This window comes from Antedon mediterranea, chromosome 3, assembly GCF_964355755.1.
Source record: "Antedon mediterranea chromosome 3, ecAntMedi1.1, whole genome shotgun sequence".
NCBI classification, from domain to species: Eukaryota; Metazoa; Echinodermata; class Crinoidea; order Comatulida; family Antedonidae; genus Antedon; species Antedon mediterranea.
The window spans coordinates 34,589,177-34,605,707 of record NC_092672.1 but is presented as its reverse complement, the minus strand read 5'-3'; the positions used below and the strand labels follow the sequence as shown (position 1 = coordinate 34,605,707).

The following is a 16,531-nucleotide window of genomic DNA, read 5'->3' as shown; positions in this document are numbered from 1 at the left end:
CCGCATGAAAATAAAACAAATGTTCAGCTAAATTCTTATTAATTTCCCACCAGCCATTGTAACAAAATGTCAGCCTCCGTCGTCGAGGGGTGGTCAGTTTGGCTGTCAATATTAATCGGTTTACTTGATAGTGTAGGATATGCAAATGCAGAAGGTATTATAATGAAAATACAACGATTTTATTTTAACTTAGATTGATGAATAGGTTTTCCGTAAACATTTTCTAGACCTCTGTCTGGCTAGCTAGGCCTACTCTAGTAGGCCTACTAGGCCTAGGCCTAAACTAAAGGCTAGCTTAACTAGAGAGTGGCTAGACTCGCATAGCATAGTATAGCCTAGCCCTAGGGGCCTAGTGTAGGCCTTACTAGTATGGTAGGCCTAGCCCTTATTAGACATGGGATGATTTGCCTAGCTAGGCCCTTAATAGTGAGTAGACCTAGCTAGGCTAGACCAATTCGGTCTAGGCCTAGTCTTATTATTTTAGTCTTTATTTAATAATAATTAATATGAATAATAATGTTTATTTTAAATATCGCAAAAATGCTTGTGTTGTGAGCAATGAATGATGGGAAGGAAAAAAATAATATCTTTATACTTGTAACAAGTTGTGTTATGCGCGATTTGAACGATTTGCGCAATTTGAAATTGCGCAAAAAAATCCTTGCGCAATTTCAAATTGCGCAAAGAATTCTTGCGCAATTTCAAATTGCGCAAGGATTTTTTTGCGCAATTTCAACTTGCGCAATCAACTTGCGCAATTTCAAATTGCGCAAGAAAATCTTTGCGCAATTTTAAATTGCGCTGCACAATTTGTAAATTGCGCAAGATAGTTCTTGCGCAATATGACACCTTTGCGCAATTTGAAAACGAACTGTAAATTTTTATTGGAAACTAAATAACTCAAAATAAAACATAATAAATGCGAAGATAACATGTGTATAATAAATACATAACATTTATTATTACAATTAAATAATATTATCACTGTAACTTGAAATAAATCAAAATAAATGTAAAAATTAAGTTTTTAATATTAGTTTAAGCTAGGCCATGTAACCTTGTCAGTATCAGTAGTCCAGACCCTAGCTAGGCTAGAGTAGTATAGCCGGCCGCCCGCGCCGCGCCCGCCTGGTGGAACACCACCGCTTCGTTTTCCTTCGTCGGTTCTTCGACGGTATGCTAACTTATAACAATATTTGCACTACTAAAATAAGGAAATGCGATATTTATCTTTAATTTTGAATCATTCTTAGAAATTACTATAAAAATATGGGTGTGCATGATTTCACAATCTGTCGAAAAACCTTGCGCAATTTGCAGATTACTTGCGCAATTTAATACGTTGCTTGCGCAATTTGAAACACATGTTTCAATTCAAATTGCGCAAGGATTTTTTTTGCGCAATTTCAAATTGCGCAAATCGTTCAAATCGCGCATAACAAGTTGTAACCAGGTTTTATCTCCTGATTTGTTACATGTTTTCATACCCGCATATGATAACTACGGTATGGGAAATCTTAAGAAGAAAGTATAGTACAGCGCTATTTGTACTATGATTGGTCAGTTAAAACAGGTGTCTCTTGTTGGTGTGTTTTTCTCCCGAAATTTTACAAGGGACCCCTGTGAAATCTTTGTCTTCAAATATAATGCAAACTTTGTTATAATTGTTACTTTTTTGGGTATTATTACTAGGTAATTTCTCTATCTTCAGAAATGAATTTTGTTTTGTTTGGTTCTGTATGGGATGGATTGCCATGTGGGCATGCACTTGCCTTTATTATCGGACTAGTGGGAGTATTGTGGTTTGTTGGCTGGAGAAATAAAAGAAATGTAAGAATAACAACTTTAAATCAGGTAAATGCTTTTGTTATGCGCAAGAATGTACCTTGCGCAAATCGTTCAAATTGTCTTAACACTTGATTGACTTGAAACTTGATATCTTTTACTTCAATTTTTGAAAATAAAAAATAGTAATTTGTTATTATGCACTTGTCAATTGTATGACCCATGATACGACCCCCGGGAGAGGTGCGTCATTTGTCCGATGTGCGTCATACTTTTGAATACCATGACGCACCCGTGCGTCAAAAAGGTGACTTACCTTTAGGTGACCATGACGCACCCATTTTGACGCACTGTGACCATGTTGTTTATGATATGGTGGGTGGTAAAGTGACGGACATTGACACACCTTGTTCATTGATGTGACGTACCATCTCGGTTTTTTGATGCACCCCTGCGTCAGTAATTATTTGTAAATGACGCACTCATGACGCACCTCTCCCGGAGGTCGTATAGTGGGTCATACAATTGACAAGTGCATTACAGTAACTATGAAACCCAATTTAGAAAATAAATAAAATAAATTTAATGATTTAAAAAAAAATATTTTAGCATGATGAGAAAGAAGATACAACAAACAAAGAATCTGGAAGTGGTTTTGTGAAGATATTTTATGGTACACAAACTGGAACAGCAAAGGTAAATCTATTGCTGCAACCTGAATCATATATAAATAACCCACACTGCCAGGAAAAGATTCTGGCAGGATTCGAACCTGTAACTTTCCCTAACCATAGCACTTTATTTCACATGTTTATAAATCATTCTTTTTACATTCATTGTTTCCATATATTGAAAGAAAACTTTTTTTGTTTTTATATTTATTTTAGAAATTTTCAAATTTATTATCTGCTGCCATACGTGATCAAGGTGTCTATCAAGAGGTCATTGACCTGAAGAACTTTGACCCAGAAAAACACATCTTAAATGAAGTTGAGGTATTCAAAAAATTTTATTATAAAAATTAATATAATTTTATTTTTCAATAAAAGATTTAAGTTTTATTTTGTTGTATTCTCACTAAAATAATTACCATAGCGATGAACTTGCCTTATAATACCGTTTATCCTCTGGTACAATCCCACCCCACTAGAACACAAAATTGGCTATAACAGAGGAAATCCTAGTTCAGGAAAAAAAATTAAGAAAGCATTTCTTATAAAAACTCATCTGTAAAGGCTACATCCAGATCCAAAGGACTATACTGGGACTATACCTGGGGTTATGCCTGTTTGTGAAATCAGATATAAAGTAGGGGGTGGGATGAGACCTGAAGTGGGATTATACCCGAGGATATAAGTAATAATGATAAGATTAACCTGTTCTATTAAAGATGTATTGTCCCCCTGAAAAAAAATTTTTTTTCAATATTTTTGTTGAATAGGCCATTTTAATTGCACATAAAAGTTATTCACTTTGACCTCAATTTGGATTGAAAAAAATAATTTTTTACACGGGAAAATCGCAATTTAATGCAAAAATTAACCAACCGGAAGCTATTTGTCTGGAAGACAAATGTGTTCCGGTTTAATTTAACCCTTGACCTGAGTTAGCTCATAAATATTCATATTGTATGGATACATCGTGTGGATGATGATGCTTTCCAAATCAACAGCCAACAACGATAGCAATGCATGCGTGCGCGAGAGAGTCGAGTAGTGATGCGAGACGAATCTTGAAGAAAACACGAAAACTATAGCTAGCAGAATGCTAAGTTAGAATTACAGTTGGTAACTTTGATGTTGAATCTTATTCATTTAGGTGAGTTTTTGTTTCGCTAACAGGAGAGGCCTAGCTAGGCCTAGGCCCGAATTTGCTGCTACTGTACTACTAGTCGGATTTACTACTACTACTAGCACTGACAGTCTCGAGTAGCCTAAACTGCTGCCTACTTCTGTCTCTAGAAGTAGAGTGTAGTAGGCCTAGGCAGTACACTGCTAGCTAGGTCTACAGTGTAGACCACCACCAGAAGGGATGTATTTTTGTTTTAATCATGATGAATTGGTTTAATTTTTAAAGATTTCAACTATCTATTCAGCAGTGAAAATAAAAAAAAAAAAGAAAATCTAAATATTGTTTTGGATGTTTTACTGATGCAATATTTTAAAAATATTTTCTGTATCAAATGCAATAGGTTCAAATTAACATTCCGCAAATAAACATTTTATGCAGATATTTTGACACAAATTTCTTTTTTTTTTAAGTTGATTGATTGAACAATAAGAGCAAGTAGTGAGAAACATAAAATGTATCGTACAGTGGCAACATTCACAATTTATTGAAACGTTTCTTACTATTAAAATGACACTTTGTAATGGATGTGAGCGATCTTAGAAGACTATAGCTGTCGTAATTACTGCCACAATCAACACATTGATAATTAGTAGACAAATTGACACAAAAACAATACAGGAATTCAATAAGATATACTGTATATATATATTTTATTAACTCCTTTTGCACTGTAATATTTACAGTAAAATTATGAAGTGCAAGTAAATTTGAAGAATTTATCCTGTGTACTGTTGTAGTAGTTTTTTATTATTTATTGAATGTTATGTTTACAAAATAATATACTGTACATATAATACAAAAAAATATACAATATTTTACAAGCTGGACAAGAACATATTGGCCGAATGCAGCAGGAGAGTCAGAAATATTTTTCCTGCAATATCCATTCATATTCCAATACCGAGTCTATCATTGTTGTCTTTGGGTGACCTCTGTTCCAGTCTTCATCAGCTCAACGTCTTTAAAAAAAGTAAAAGCAAAGTATGAAAATCTGGAAAAAATAGATCATGCATATTTAGTGCAAAATTGGGCTAGTGAAATTGCTTACTTTGACATAGTCAAATAAGTATACTACCTTTCTATGGTAATTAAAACACATTACTTATAATGTTATAACTTATAAAAAGAGAAAATAAATATTTGACTTACTACAGTACAGAGAACATTTGTTTGTGTTGTAAAATGGCTAAGCTGGCTTTTCCCCTCTGTCTACTTGTACAGTGCTGCTGTAAGGTTCTCAATTTCAGGCTTGTATTGCAACCATTTTCCCTGAAAAATGTTTGTTTTATTTTTATCATAAAAATTAGTTAAACAAGCTTCAACTGTAAATATATATGGTACAGCAAGCTGGCTGTATTTTCGGAATGTAGCTAAGATTGATGGCATATAGCCTAGGCCAGTCTATGAAGAGTACAATGTATAGGGCCTAGCTGGGCATCTTCTGCAGGGACCCGATTGTCACAGTCTGCTTGCTACTAGCCTAGTAATATGCAGCAGCATGTATTAATTATTCTAGGCCTAGCCCTGAACGGAAAAAATCCCAGGCTAAGTTAATTAATTTACCTTCCTGTTATTATTGCGTTATATATATTATTATATTTAAAATAACCGTCTAGGCCTACTTACCGACAAATTAACAGCTCAGCTTTACATATTTATACGATCAGGCCAGGGAAACCCACAGTCGAGTCGCGTCGATCTCTGGTGGTGTTGTTGTACATACAACGTGCATCGTCCATTGTTAGATCAGATCTCTGCTGTGTGGATGCTCATTAACATATCATGCATATGTATGAGTTAGCTCTACCGGCCTAATTTCTGAGCCGATGAGTTCGAAAAAATGGTAAACTTATTTTGATTTTTTTATAAGCGAAATCAATATTTTTTTCGGATTTTTTTTCAGTGGAAGTGAATAACTTTATGTTAACTACAAAACGGTCTATTCAAAATTTGATTTTTTTCATCTTTATTTTTCATTTTTTGGGGGACAATACATCTTTAAATGATTAAATCTAGCGCTTGTAATTACTACACAGTACTAGAATTAAAATTGTACTGTAATTGTAATGTTTGTCAAATTAATTGTTTTTGGATATAAGTATCCTTGTGACTGGGGGTGATTGAGATTAATACTTAAGTGAGGATATCTAATTATGGTAGATTTGAAACATTAAGTTTATTAACTGTGATGAAACCTAATTTAATTATAATTTATTCACTATGGTTTATCTTTAGACCTTTTTATATTGATATTTATTTAATAAAATAAAAGTAAAGTAAAAGTATATAAACTTACGTGCAAATTGTTATTTCATCTTGTAATAAGGATAAGGATCATTATACAGTAATATTTATTACTTTTTTTTTTATTACTAAATTTAAAAAAAATTAAAATAAGACAAAATAAGCTACTATAAATCAAAATTACAAATTATTATTTAATCTTGTAATTAGGGATAATGATCATTCTTTAAGAAATTGATGTCTGCTTTTGCGACCTTCTTGTTAAGTTTCTCAAACTGTCTAAGGTCACCTGCTTGATTAGTGTACTAGTCGAGGCAAAGTCATTAATGATGTGGCCAAATCATTATAAATACAGTAATATTCATTACTTTATTTACATTTTTAGGGTAATACTAATGTTCATATATTTGTAATATCTACGTACACTGACGGACAGCCCCCTGAAGATGCTGTGTGGTTCTATAAATGGCTGGAAGAGTCAACTAATGACTTCAGGGTACAGAAGACCTTACTAAATGGTGTCAAATATGCTGTCTTTGGACTCGGTAATTCTGACTACAAGAATAACTACAACCTTGTAAGTATGTATGTTTCTCCGTACAGTATAATCCCTCCTTTTGGACACCCCTTTTCAAGGAGACATAAGTGGACAATTACCCGCAATGAGTTTCAGTTGCCAAAGTTTTGTATGGAATTGCTGCCTTTCAGCCTAGCTAGCCTAGGACTGATAGTATTAGGCTAGGCGTTTTAGCTTTGCTAGGCCTAGGATTGTTTGTTTGTTGACATAATTAACACTACAGTATGTGTGTTTATAAAATCCGTATATTTAATATATTATTATTAAAAATCAAATGTTCTATTTGAATCAATGTGAATCAAATGTAGGCCTAGGCCCTACCTTTTATTTGATTCAAATGACAGGAATCTATTTAGATGTTATATAAAACAAATAATGAATGTTTTATATTCTTGTAATGGTACAAATAATGGCATGAGGTGAATGATGAAAAGTTTTATATCAACTCGACTTCGCCTCATTGACATATAACCTTTCATCATTCACCTCAATCATGCCATTATTTGTACCATTACACTCATAAACATTCATTATTTGTTGTATATTACCGTATATTTCGGTGTATAAGACGCACCCCCTAACTGAGAGTAAAATATCGGTATTTTTTATATCGTCAATGTATAAGACGCACCTTATATTTCATCAAAACAATTTTTTTTTAAATTGTAATCAATATTATTGTAATAATATATTTTGTTATATCTACAACGGCATCCTTTATTTACGTTTTTTCTTACCCAGCCTCAACAAGTTCTTTCTAACTTGTTATTCATGAGTTTCGCACCCGCAACATCGAGTGCATGACCGTGTGTGTAACACGTACGTGTGGGCTAGCCTCGCTCGATCATTTCGAGAGGGCGCACGTTTTCACGGACAATCATATTCGATTAGTATCTATGTATCCGGACCGAGAAGTGTGTACGCTAGGTCCATGCTATAATCACCTGGAGAATATACTAGTCGAATACCGTACACCATGTGGCCGCCAAGAAGGGCTTGCGCTGGGGGTACGGCGATCGTGCGTATAACTATAAATAAATACTAGCCTGCTATGCCAATCGTAAACGTTTTACAAAGGAAATTTTATCGGAGCGCCTACAACAGCTCCATAATGAACAAATCTTTTCATCATATTTAGTATAACATCATGCTAAAATGCCTTGAAAACTAGGCAGAAGCAGGTTGCCGTTACGTTAGTATACTGTAGCTAGGCCTAGCCTACTCAGGCCTAGCAAACGAGGTGACGATATGTACAATCTGTGTGGTGAGGCATTTATGTCCGGTGTATAAGACGCACCCTTAATTTAGAGGTCAAATTTGCGTGTCAAAAGTGCGACTTATACACCGAAATATACGGTAATTATTCATTTATTACCATAGGTAAGCAAAGGAATTGATAAAATGCTAAGTGACCTAAATGCAATGAGACTCATGAAGAAAGGGGATGGTAACGAAAATGAGACAGAAAGCAAACATGGAGGTAACTACAGTTTTTGTGCATAGCTTACCTGGATAAACTGACATAGGCCTTTTCCTCCCGAGGAGTGAGCATATCTTGATCAGTAACCAAAAACATTAAACATCCCTCCAGGAAGGTGCTATTGTATGGAAGCCTGCATGTTGTGTGGTCCCCCTCCTCATAAACTCTTTTTTCACAAAAATATATGTTCTCCATTGGAGGTTAAAATGGCTATCTGGTTTCTCCAGGTAAGCAACTGGATATGCCCATATTTAAGAATATCACTACCATATTTGAGCACATCACACTTTTTTGTAAAACTAGTTTGATAGTGTCGACAGAGCTTAAAACCCTGTTACCAATGCTTTCATACAGAAGTATATAGTGTTTAAACATTCTGTCTTTTTATATATCACTTAAGCTCTGTCTACACATAGAAATATTATAGTGAACCTCTATGGTCTACACTATCAAACTACAGTTTGACCAAAAAAAGTGTACCAAATATGGTAGTGATATGCCCAAATATGGTAGTAATATGACATCATTATGTCCACGTCACATTTTTTTGTCACATGACATTTGATAGTGTAGACAGAGCTTTAACCTCTTTATTATGAGCATTAATATGATACTGTTTTAATACTATCAGTTCATTACACGTACATAATATGTTATGTTTCTTCTTAAAAGGAATTGAAGGTGATTTTGAAGCATGGAAATCTAAATTGTTGAATGTTATAATCCCAGTCGTGAAAGGATTAACAGAACCAAAACAAATTAAAATCAAAGATAAATGTGAATGCAGTGAAGATAAAGGATGTTGTGAGAAGAAGAAGAAGAAAATGAATAAAGAAGAAGGACAAGGAGATGAAGAAGTAAGTTATTATTTTGTATCAATAGACTTCTAACCGTCATGAACAGAAGTGGATCAAGTTTGGGATTTTTCTGCATCCAAAGATCCACATAAACTTTACCACAGGAACCAACCTCCATCCCCATCTTGTTTTTAAAGAAGACTTCTAAAAAAAATCTGACTTATCAGGCTTATCAGTATAGTATGGCCAATTCCTTTAGTATATGGCCAATATCGCTATTCTGAAGACACCTCTATTGAGGATACACTTTGCTGGGTCCCTAGTTGTAGTTTTTTTTCTCCGCTTTTATTGTGCGTTTATTTGGCTTGTTTATTTATTTTTGGATTGCTTTCCTTTTTATGGGCATTCTTGTTTTTTTACTGAAGGTCGCATATGAGACCTCAAGTGATGAGGAAGAAGATGATGATGATGGTAAAAAATCAAGTGAACCAGTGATGGATTTGGAGGATCTTGGAAGTGTTATGACTAAATTAAAACAAGCTAAGGTAAAAAAATCTTTCACACCTGCTCAGTCACGGTTCCGGCACTGAAAAATCAAATTGAATGTCAATGTTTTGTTATCATGCAGCTGCTATGTGCATATCGATTGGTGTATAGCCTCGTAGAGCGTCTTGAAAACTAAACATTATATTTGATTTCTTGACACCAGACCGGAACCGTGCCGGAACAAGTATATTTGAAGAGTGTGTCAGAGGAACAATTACAAAGGCTAAGATTGTACCAATTAAAAACTATTTATGTATAGACAAACTATCAACATGAAATTTGTGTTTTAAACCATAGTTACCTTATTGATTTGATGGTTCTTTGACTGTAAACCAGTATAACTTTTATTTTATCTTAGTTGTTCTTCAAATAATGTGTATCAATAAAATAATAACATTCTCAATGTTTAGGATAATAGGGAAGAAGAAGAGAAAGGTACAAACGGCCCAAAGGAAATGGTAACACCATTGCTACGAAAATCTTTAACTAAGCAAGGTACAGTAGAATTGTACATTAATGTTAATGTACAGTAACAGTATAATCCCATGCTTGATTATAATCCTACCCTCTAACTTAGACTAAATTAAGACTCTGCTAACTCTGTTGAGCAATCCAAGCATAATCCTACCCTATTTTTCAAACCCAGGCACTTAGGACTACACTACACATTTTTTTATCAGCAAGATAGTAAATAATAAATGTTTATAGCATTTGATAAAAGCTCACCTGTCTATAAATGGACTACTTGATATCTTTAGGAAAACTAAAGAATATTAAAACTATGATATACAGTAAATTATTTTTAAAACTATCCAGCTTTATTGTTGATTTATGATTTCTGTGTTTGTTTCTTTAGGTTATAAATTAATTGGGTCACATTCAGGTGTTAAGCTTTGTAGGTGGACAAAGGTAAACAAATTAATACTTGTATATACATTCATCATGTTTATATATACATCATATATACATATATATATATACATATATACATATATACATCATAGATGAGGTCGTATCAATTAATACTTGTATATACATTCATCATGTTTATATATACATCATTAATGAATATTACAGATGAACATCTGCTGTGTGTAGGTATGATTGTTATTGTTACTATATATAAACAAGTATATTTTAATTTATTTTATAATATAAAAAAAGAAGATTAAATATGTGGGTGTGTCTGTTTACATCATTTTATGGTTAATTTAAAAATTGAAACTGATGATATAGAGGGCAGCAACTCACCGACGACCAAACCATGTCATAAAATGTGTTGTGCACATGCACGCTTCTCACCTTGACACCAATTTGATGATTTCTAGGACCAGACGTCGACCGATGACACATCGATTGACCTGACCTACGTTGGTCATCGGTTCTCGCAAACCGAAAGTTCCCTATTGGCAGATGATTGGTCATTCACACTAACAGAAACATTTATCTTTAAAATATAAACATTTTCCTATTTTTTTTAATTGTAAAACCTGTTATTATTATTAAGTGAAATTTATTATTTTATAGGCTCCTGTTTTCAATCAATTTTAGAAAAGTATCAAAAATTAACATTTATTTACTTTTAAATATTTTTTTCACTCAGTCTACTTTTTTTTTTTTCATAACTTTAAAATCCAATCAGGCTGATATTTTTTCTACACTAATTATTAATATACAACACCACCTCCACATTGCTCCCACCATAGAGATATTATAATGAACAATCCTCAGTTCATTCAGTTAATATTGTTGGATTGAAATTTAATACTTCCAATTATTGTTTGTTATTGCAGAGTATGTTGCGTGGTCGCGGTGGCTGCTACAAACATACTTTTTATGGAATTGAAAGTCATCGTTGTATGGAAACCACGCCTAGTTTAGCATGTGCAAATAAATGTGTCTTTTGTTGGAGGTTAGTATATATAAAATGGTTTTTTTATTAGTAAATTGGGAAATACCCCCCTCATATCAAAGAAAACTCATGGATTTTAAGTATTATTTGTTTGTTTGTTTGTATTTCCTCCACTGATAATGAGCTGGATTAAAGGCATTCATCACATAAAACTTTGTATTAACTGAAATACATGTATTTAGTGTCTTTGAGATATGGTTTTCTCCCTTGGTTTTAGCTGCCTGTCTAGACTATCAAACTAGTTTGTCCTTATATGGGCACATCAGATTTTTTTGTCACATAAGCTTTAAAGGCCAGGTGCGGGCAAAAAATTTCTATTGATCATAATTCCAATAATTGTCGATCTATAGTTTCCCCTATGTTTCATAATTTTTTTGTGTTACACGAGCTTGTTGAAAATAAGCACTTTCTTATCAGTGGGGGGATAGTTCAAATTACACAGTAAAATCTCTATTCTTTTGTACACAAATTTTGTAAATAGAGAGGCATTTTAAAAAGCTATGAAAAATAAATGGTGTGGTAAAAAATGTTATCAGATGACTAAATATAGGTAATATAACTTGAATATTACATTTCTGATATTTTTATTCACTTCAGATTTTTATTTTCATGCTATAGCAAAAATTATCCACCGTATATCCACCATCTTTTTTCACCGTCTAGGGAGTCACCAGACATGGAATTACAGTAGGTTAACTACCTAACTACTGAAAAAAAGTCTTCCTGGTTTTTATGGAAGAATTTTGCCAAATTTTGTATTTGACCATATTAAGGGAAATTCATGTTTTTTCGTCTCGATTTCTGTTACAAATATTTGATTTATGTACAATTAACCAAATATTATATTTAAAATTCATGCCTGTATCTGAGCTTTAAGCTCTGCTTAAGCTCTACACTATCAAACTAGTTTGACAAAAAAGTGTAATGTGACCAAATATGGTAGTAATATGAGGCCCATATAAGGGCACACATCACATTTTTGTCACATAAAGTTTGATAGTGTAGACAGAGCTTTAAAGTATAGTGAAAGTTCACCCCTAATTTCCCCAATTGTTGTAACCATACCCCTTGGACTATACTAGGTCATTGTATATAATACATTCATTAATTTTATTTTAGTTCATCATCATGTCCATATATGGGCAAATCAGAATTGTTGTCACATAAAATTTGATAGTGTGGCCAGATCTTTATATCTAGAGCAAGGTGAAATACATTTGCTCACAATTGTTCAATGTTTATGAAAGGTTGTGCTGTCTGATTTTGTACTAATTAAAATTTGTTGTTCTAATTTGTTTTTTACGGAAAACCTTGAGTCTTTGAGAATTATTTTTGCATTACTTAAAACGAATACCATGTCCTTGACTGGTACTATGTTTGAAAAATACATTTTTCATTATATTAAAGCTGTAAATTAATGATATACATACATTTACTGAAGTAATTTAGGATTTTAAATTAATTTTGTTTTTGTATTTTAACCAAAAATCTGTTGTTTTTTTTTCAATTTCATGTCTGCAAACAATACATTTGCTAAAGTAAATTAGAATTGTAAATTATTATTTTTTTTAATGAAAAATGTTTCTTTTCATGTCGGCAAAAAATACATTCACTTCTCAGAAGTAAATTAGGATTTCTAATTGAAATTTATATACGGTATATATATATATATAAACTTTATTTAGACACGAGACTGATGTGCAGTACAACTCGTTCAATCAATATTGATTGTTTTTACACAAGTTCGTGACAAGTTCGTGTATAATTTCACAAAAAAGGAAGTTATGTTGAACTTAAATTGAAAGAAAAAATGTTTATTCGATTTGAATACCAGCTTATAGAAAAAAATTGTCTATTGAAAATAGTATTGTCAGAAAGATGTAAAATAAATTTAAAAAATTGTTACATCTCCCAAGTATTGTTCAACATAAACAAATTTGACAAACATCTCTATCTGGCCTTGTACTTTTTTTTAATTATTAGTTGTTATTTTAATAATCTATGTTTTTTTTGTTCCAGACATCACACTAACCCTGTTGGAACTGAATGGCGATGGAAAATGGATGATCCAGAAACTGTTGTTAAGGGTGCTCTTCAAAATCATTACAAAATGATTAATGAATTCAAAGGTATGACATAAATATTATTTATTTATAAACACATTTTTTTTCTGTAAGCTGGTATTCAAATCGAATAAACATTTTTTCTTTCAATTTAAGTTCAACATAACTTCCTTTTTTGTGAAATTATACAAAAATTCATAAATTATAGTAATATGTCTAATTAAATTATGTATAAAGCTCTATTTACACTATCAAACTAGTTTGACAAAAAAAGTGTGTGTGCCCAAATATGGTAGTGATATGACATCATCATGTCCATATATGGGCACATCACCATTTTTGTCACATAAAGTTTGATAGTGTAGACAGAGCTTAAAAAAGTAATATGTCTAATTAAATTTGGTATAAGAAATGAAAGGAGACTTGTCCTGTTCAAATACCAGACAACCAGAAAAGATAGTAAGTGAATTTGATTAATTCACAGCATTATATATTGCCATATTTTTCTAGGTGTACCAGGCGTGATACCAGAAAGGCTAGCAGAAGGAATGACGGCCAAACATTGTGCTTTATCATTAGTAGGCGAACCAATCATGTATCCAGAAATAAACACACTTATTCAGTTACTCCACAGTAAAGAAATATCAACATTCCTTGTTACAAATGCACAGTTCCCTGATGCAATAAGGTAATCAGACATGTATGAGATTAGTGTAGTGTTGGATTATTGTACCGTAATGTTCTGTCTACACTATCAAACTCGTTGTGCCCAAATGTGGTAGTGATATGACCAAATATGGTTCTGTAATTATGATGTCCATATCCACATCATCATGTCCATATATGGGTACATCACTTTGTCACATAAAAGTTTGATAGTGTAGACAGAGCTTTAAGAGTAAATGTCCACCCCTAATGTTCACCAAATGTAACCATACCCCTGGGATTATACTCGACAACTCCCAGTATGCTGTAAATAAGTATCTGGTTAAAAATACTAGGGAAGATAAGATGGCGTGGAAAGGAACTGGTCACTGTACCACACAATGCCAAGGCTTAAGTAAAATGAGCTAACAGCTCATTACCCTATGTTCAGAATTGAATACGAGACCTATATCATATTTCCATTGAGGTATACAAATTTCTATAATACTAAATGTGTGTTATATTGTAGATCATTGGAACCTGTGACGCAGCTTTATGTAAGTGTTGATGCCAGCACTAAGGATAGTTTAAAGAAGATCGACAGACCTCTATTTAGAGACTTCTGGCCTAGATTCCTTAACAGCCTAAAAGCTTTATCAGAAAAGGTATGTAGAAAAAAACCTGAATGAACTAAATGAGTGATAGACCCAAAAAATGATTGTTAATACTTAGGTAAGCCTAGGGTCTTAAGGGATAATTAGTACTGAAATTGATGTTCAGTCAATAATTCTGCAGATTTCACGTAAATGTAAAACAAATGTTGATTCTTAGTGTATCCATCAGAAATTAGACGTAAACAAATCATCACAGCATTACTTTAATAATGAATAATACTAGTCCAAAATAATAATAGTCCTAAAATTGAATGAAATCATTGTAAATAACTGTTATTTCCTAGGGTCAGCGTACGGTGTATCGTCTGACAATCGTGAAGGCTTGGAATAGTGAGGAGGTTGATGCATATGCAAACTTAGTCAGCCTAGGAAAACCAGATTTCATTGAAGTCAAGGTGAGACATAGTATTTTCATATCTTCTTTTCCTTTTCTTATACTGCATGTTTTTTTTAAATTTCCAATAATGTTTCAATTATATTTTAAAGCATCTAATTCAGATTATAAATCCTCTATAATAACCATCATTGAATACTCTATAGCATACAAATAATGTTTATGAGTGCAATAGTACAAATAATTTCAAGAGGTGAAAGGTTATATGACCTTTCATCTTTAACATAATAATAGGGCACTTGTTTTTTATCAAATAACAAGAATTTATTAGTATTAGTTATTTTTAGGTGTTATATAATAACTATCATTGAAAACCAAATTAGATATTACTACTGTATTAACATCCATAGTTGGATGATATCTTGTGAGCATGCTCATTCTATGATATCCTTTTTTTCAAAGGGGGTTACATATTGCGGAACATCAAAAGCTAGTTCATTAACAATGGAGAATGTGCCTTGGCATGAAGAAGTCGTAGGATTTGTAGAAAATTTAGCAAATAGTCTGAATGACTACGAAATAGCTTCTGAGCATGCTCATTCCAATTGCGTTCTGCTGGCACACAAAAAAGTAAGTTTATTTCTTTTATTCCATCTGAAATTGTAAAATTGAGAAGAAATGGAACAGGGACAACCACAAAACAAGCAACAACGCTTTTACAACTAGTGGTGCCCTAAAAAAGAAAAAATCTATATAACTGTAATAACAGAAATATAAGGTTTGTAATATATAAAAGCGAATACTGTATTATGTTATTCAATAAATTTAGCATGCAACTATACATTACATTTATTTTATAACAGCACAAATTTATTTTTAATTTTTAATATTTTTTTAAAATTGTATAGTATACAGTTTAAGAATTTTTCAGAAAATGTTAGCATGAATTGTACATTTATTGGTTTCTGTACAGTTTTACCAGTTTGCATAGATTTACTACCAAAAGCCATTAAAACCAATATTGACAAAGATTCTGTCCTTTTTCGTCCAACAGTTTAAGGTAGATGGCATTTGGCATACTTGGATAGATTATGATAAATTTCACGAGTTGATTCAAGATTTAAAACAAAGTGAAGGAGACTCTACATTCCGGGCCGAGGATTACATGGCAGCCACGCCTCACTGGGCGGTGTATGGCAGCGCAGAGCAGGGATTCGACCCTGTAGAAACCAGATTTTATGCTAAAGGGAAGAAAAAGCGTGACTTGTCTGGTTGCTAAAAAGTGTATGTTTAAAGGACTATAAGCCTGACTCAAATATTGCTGCAAAATGTGATATCCACTTCTTTAGTACAAGCCCAGAAACGTTGAAGCTTTGTGCTTATTGGTGGGGCTTATGTAGGCCTATACTAGTAGGCATCAGAAATCTAATAGTATTTACGGTCACCTTTGTTCTTGTATATCTGTGTGAAGAAGAGCTGTTTTAGGACAGCCTAGAATTTTGAATTCCATAGAGTAATTAATGTTAAGGAACTTGATAGTTTTAATCTGTTACTTGCCACACAATTAAGAAGTTTTAAACAAATAAAGTAAACCATACAAAAGTTATATTTGCCATCTTTATT

The 16,531-nt window shown here is 32.8% G+C and overlaps 1 protein-coding gene and 1 long non-coding RNA gene across 4 annotated transcripts; one reads left to right on the top strand and one right to left on the bottom strand.

Annotated features, from left to right (window-relative positions):
• The first annotated feature begins 61 nt into the window (after positions 1 to 61).
• LOC140045342 (S-adenosyl-L-methionine-dependent tRNA 4-demethylwyosine synthase TYW1-like) lies at positions 62 to 16,499 on the top strand. Of its 2 annotated transcripts, none has more exons than XM_072090197.1 (17): positions 62 to 154; positions 1,712 to 1,830; positions 2,395 to 2,481; positions 2,673 to 2,780; positions 6,266 to 6,457; positions 7,838 to 7,937; positions 8,610 to 8,794; positions 9,160 to 9,279; positions 9,691 to 9,775; positions 10,137 to 10,189; positions 11,074 to 11,192; positions 13,212 to 13,321; positions 13,766 to 13,943; positions 14,430 to 14,565; positions 14,859 to 14,969; positions 15,371 to 15,538; positions 15,963 to 16,499. In XM_072090197.1, exons 1-17 carry the CDS (start codon positions 67 to 69, stop codon positions 16,185 to 16,187), a joined length of 2,184 nt encoding a protein of 727 aa, XP_071946298.1. In that variant the 5' UTR covers positions 62 to 66; the 3' UTR covers positions 16,188 to 16,499. The 2 variants fall into 2 exon arrangements, with proteins under 2 accessions (XP_071946298.1, XP_071946297.1); XM_072090196.1 differs by having other exon boundaries at positions 1,712 to 1,854; positions 15,963 to 16,498.
• LOC140045344 (uncharacterized) lies at positions 4,154 to 5,605 on the bottom strand. Of its 2 annotated transcripts, none has more exons than XR_011844573.1 (3): positions 5,263 to 5,605; positions 4,786 to 4,905; positions 4,154 to 4,627 (listed from the first exon to the last, which is right to left on the bottom strand). It is a non-coding gene; the product is annotated as an uncharacterized lncRNA (long non-coding RNA). The 2 variants fall into 2 exon arrangements; XR_011844572.1 differs by having other exon boundaries at positions 4,154 to 4,595.
• Positions 16,500 to 16,531: the final 32 nt, after the last annotated feature.

Excerpts from the sequence above, each read along its gene's own strand:
- LOC140045342 (XM_072090196.1), top strand. The coding sequence starts at position 67 with ATGTCAGCCTCCGTCGTCGAGGGGTGGTCAGTTTGGCTGTCAATATTA. Across the intron at positions 7,938-8,609 it reads GACAGAAAGCAAACATGGAG|GAATTGAAGGTGATTTTGAA; the intron begins GTAACTACAGTT and ends TCTTCTTAAAAG. Across the intron at positions 9,280-9,690 it reads CTAAATTAAAACAAGCTAAG|GATAATAGGGAAGAAGAAGA; the intron begins GTAAAAAAATCT and ends CTCAATGTTTAG.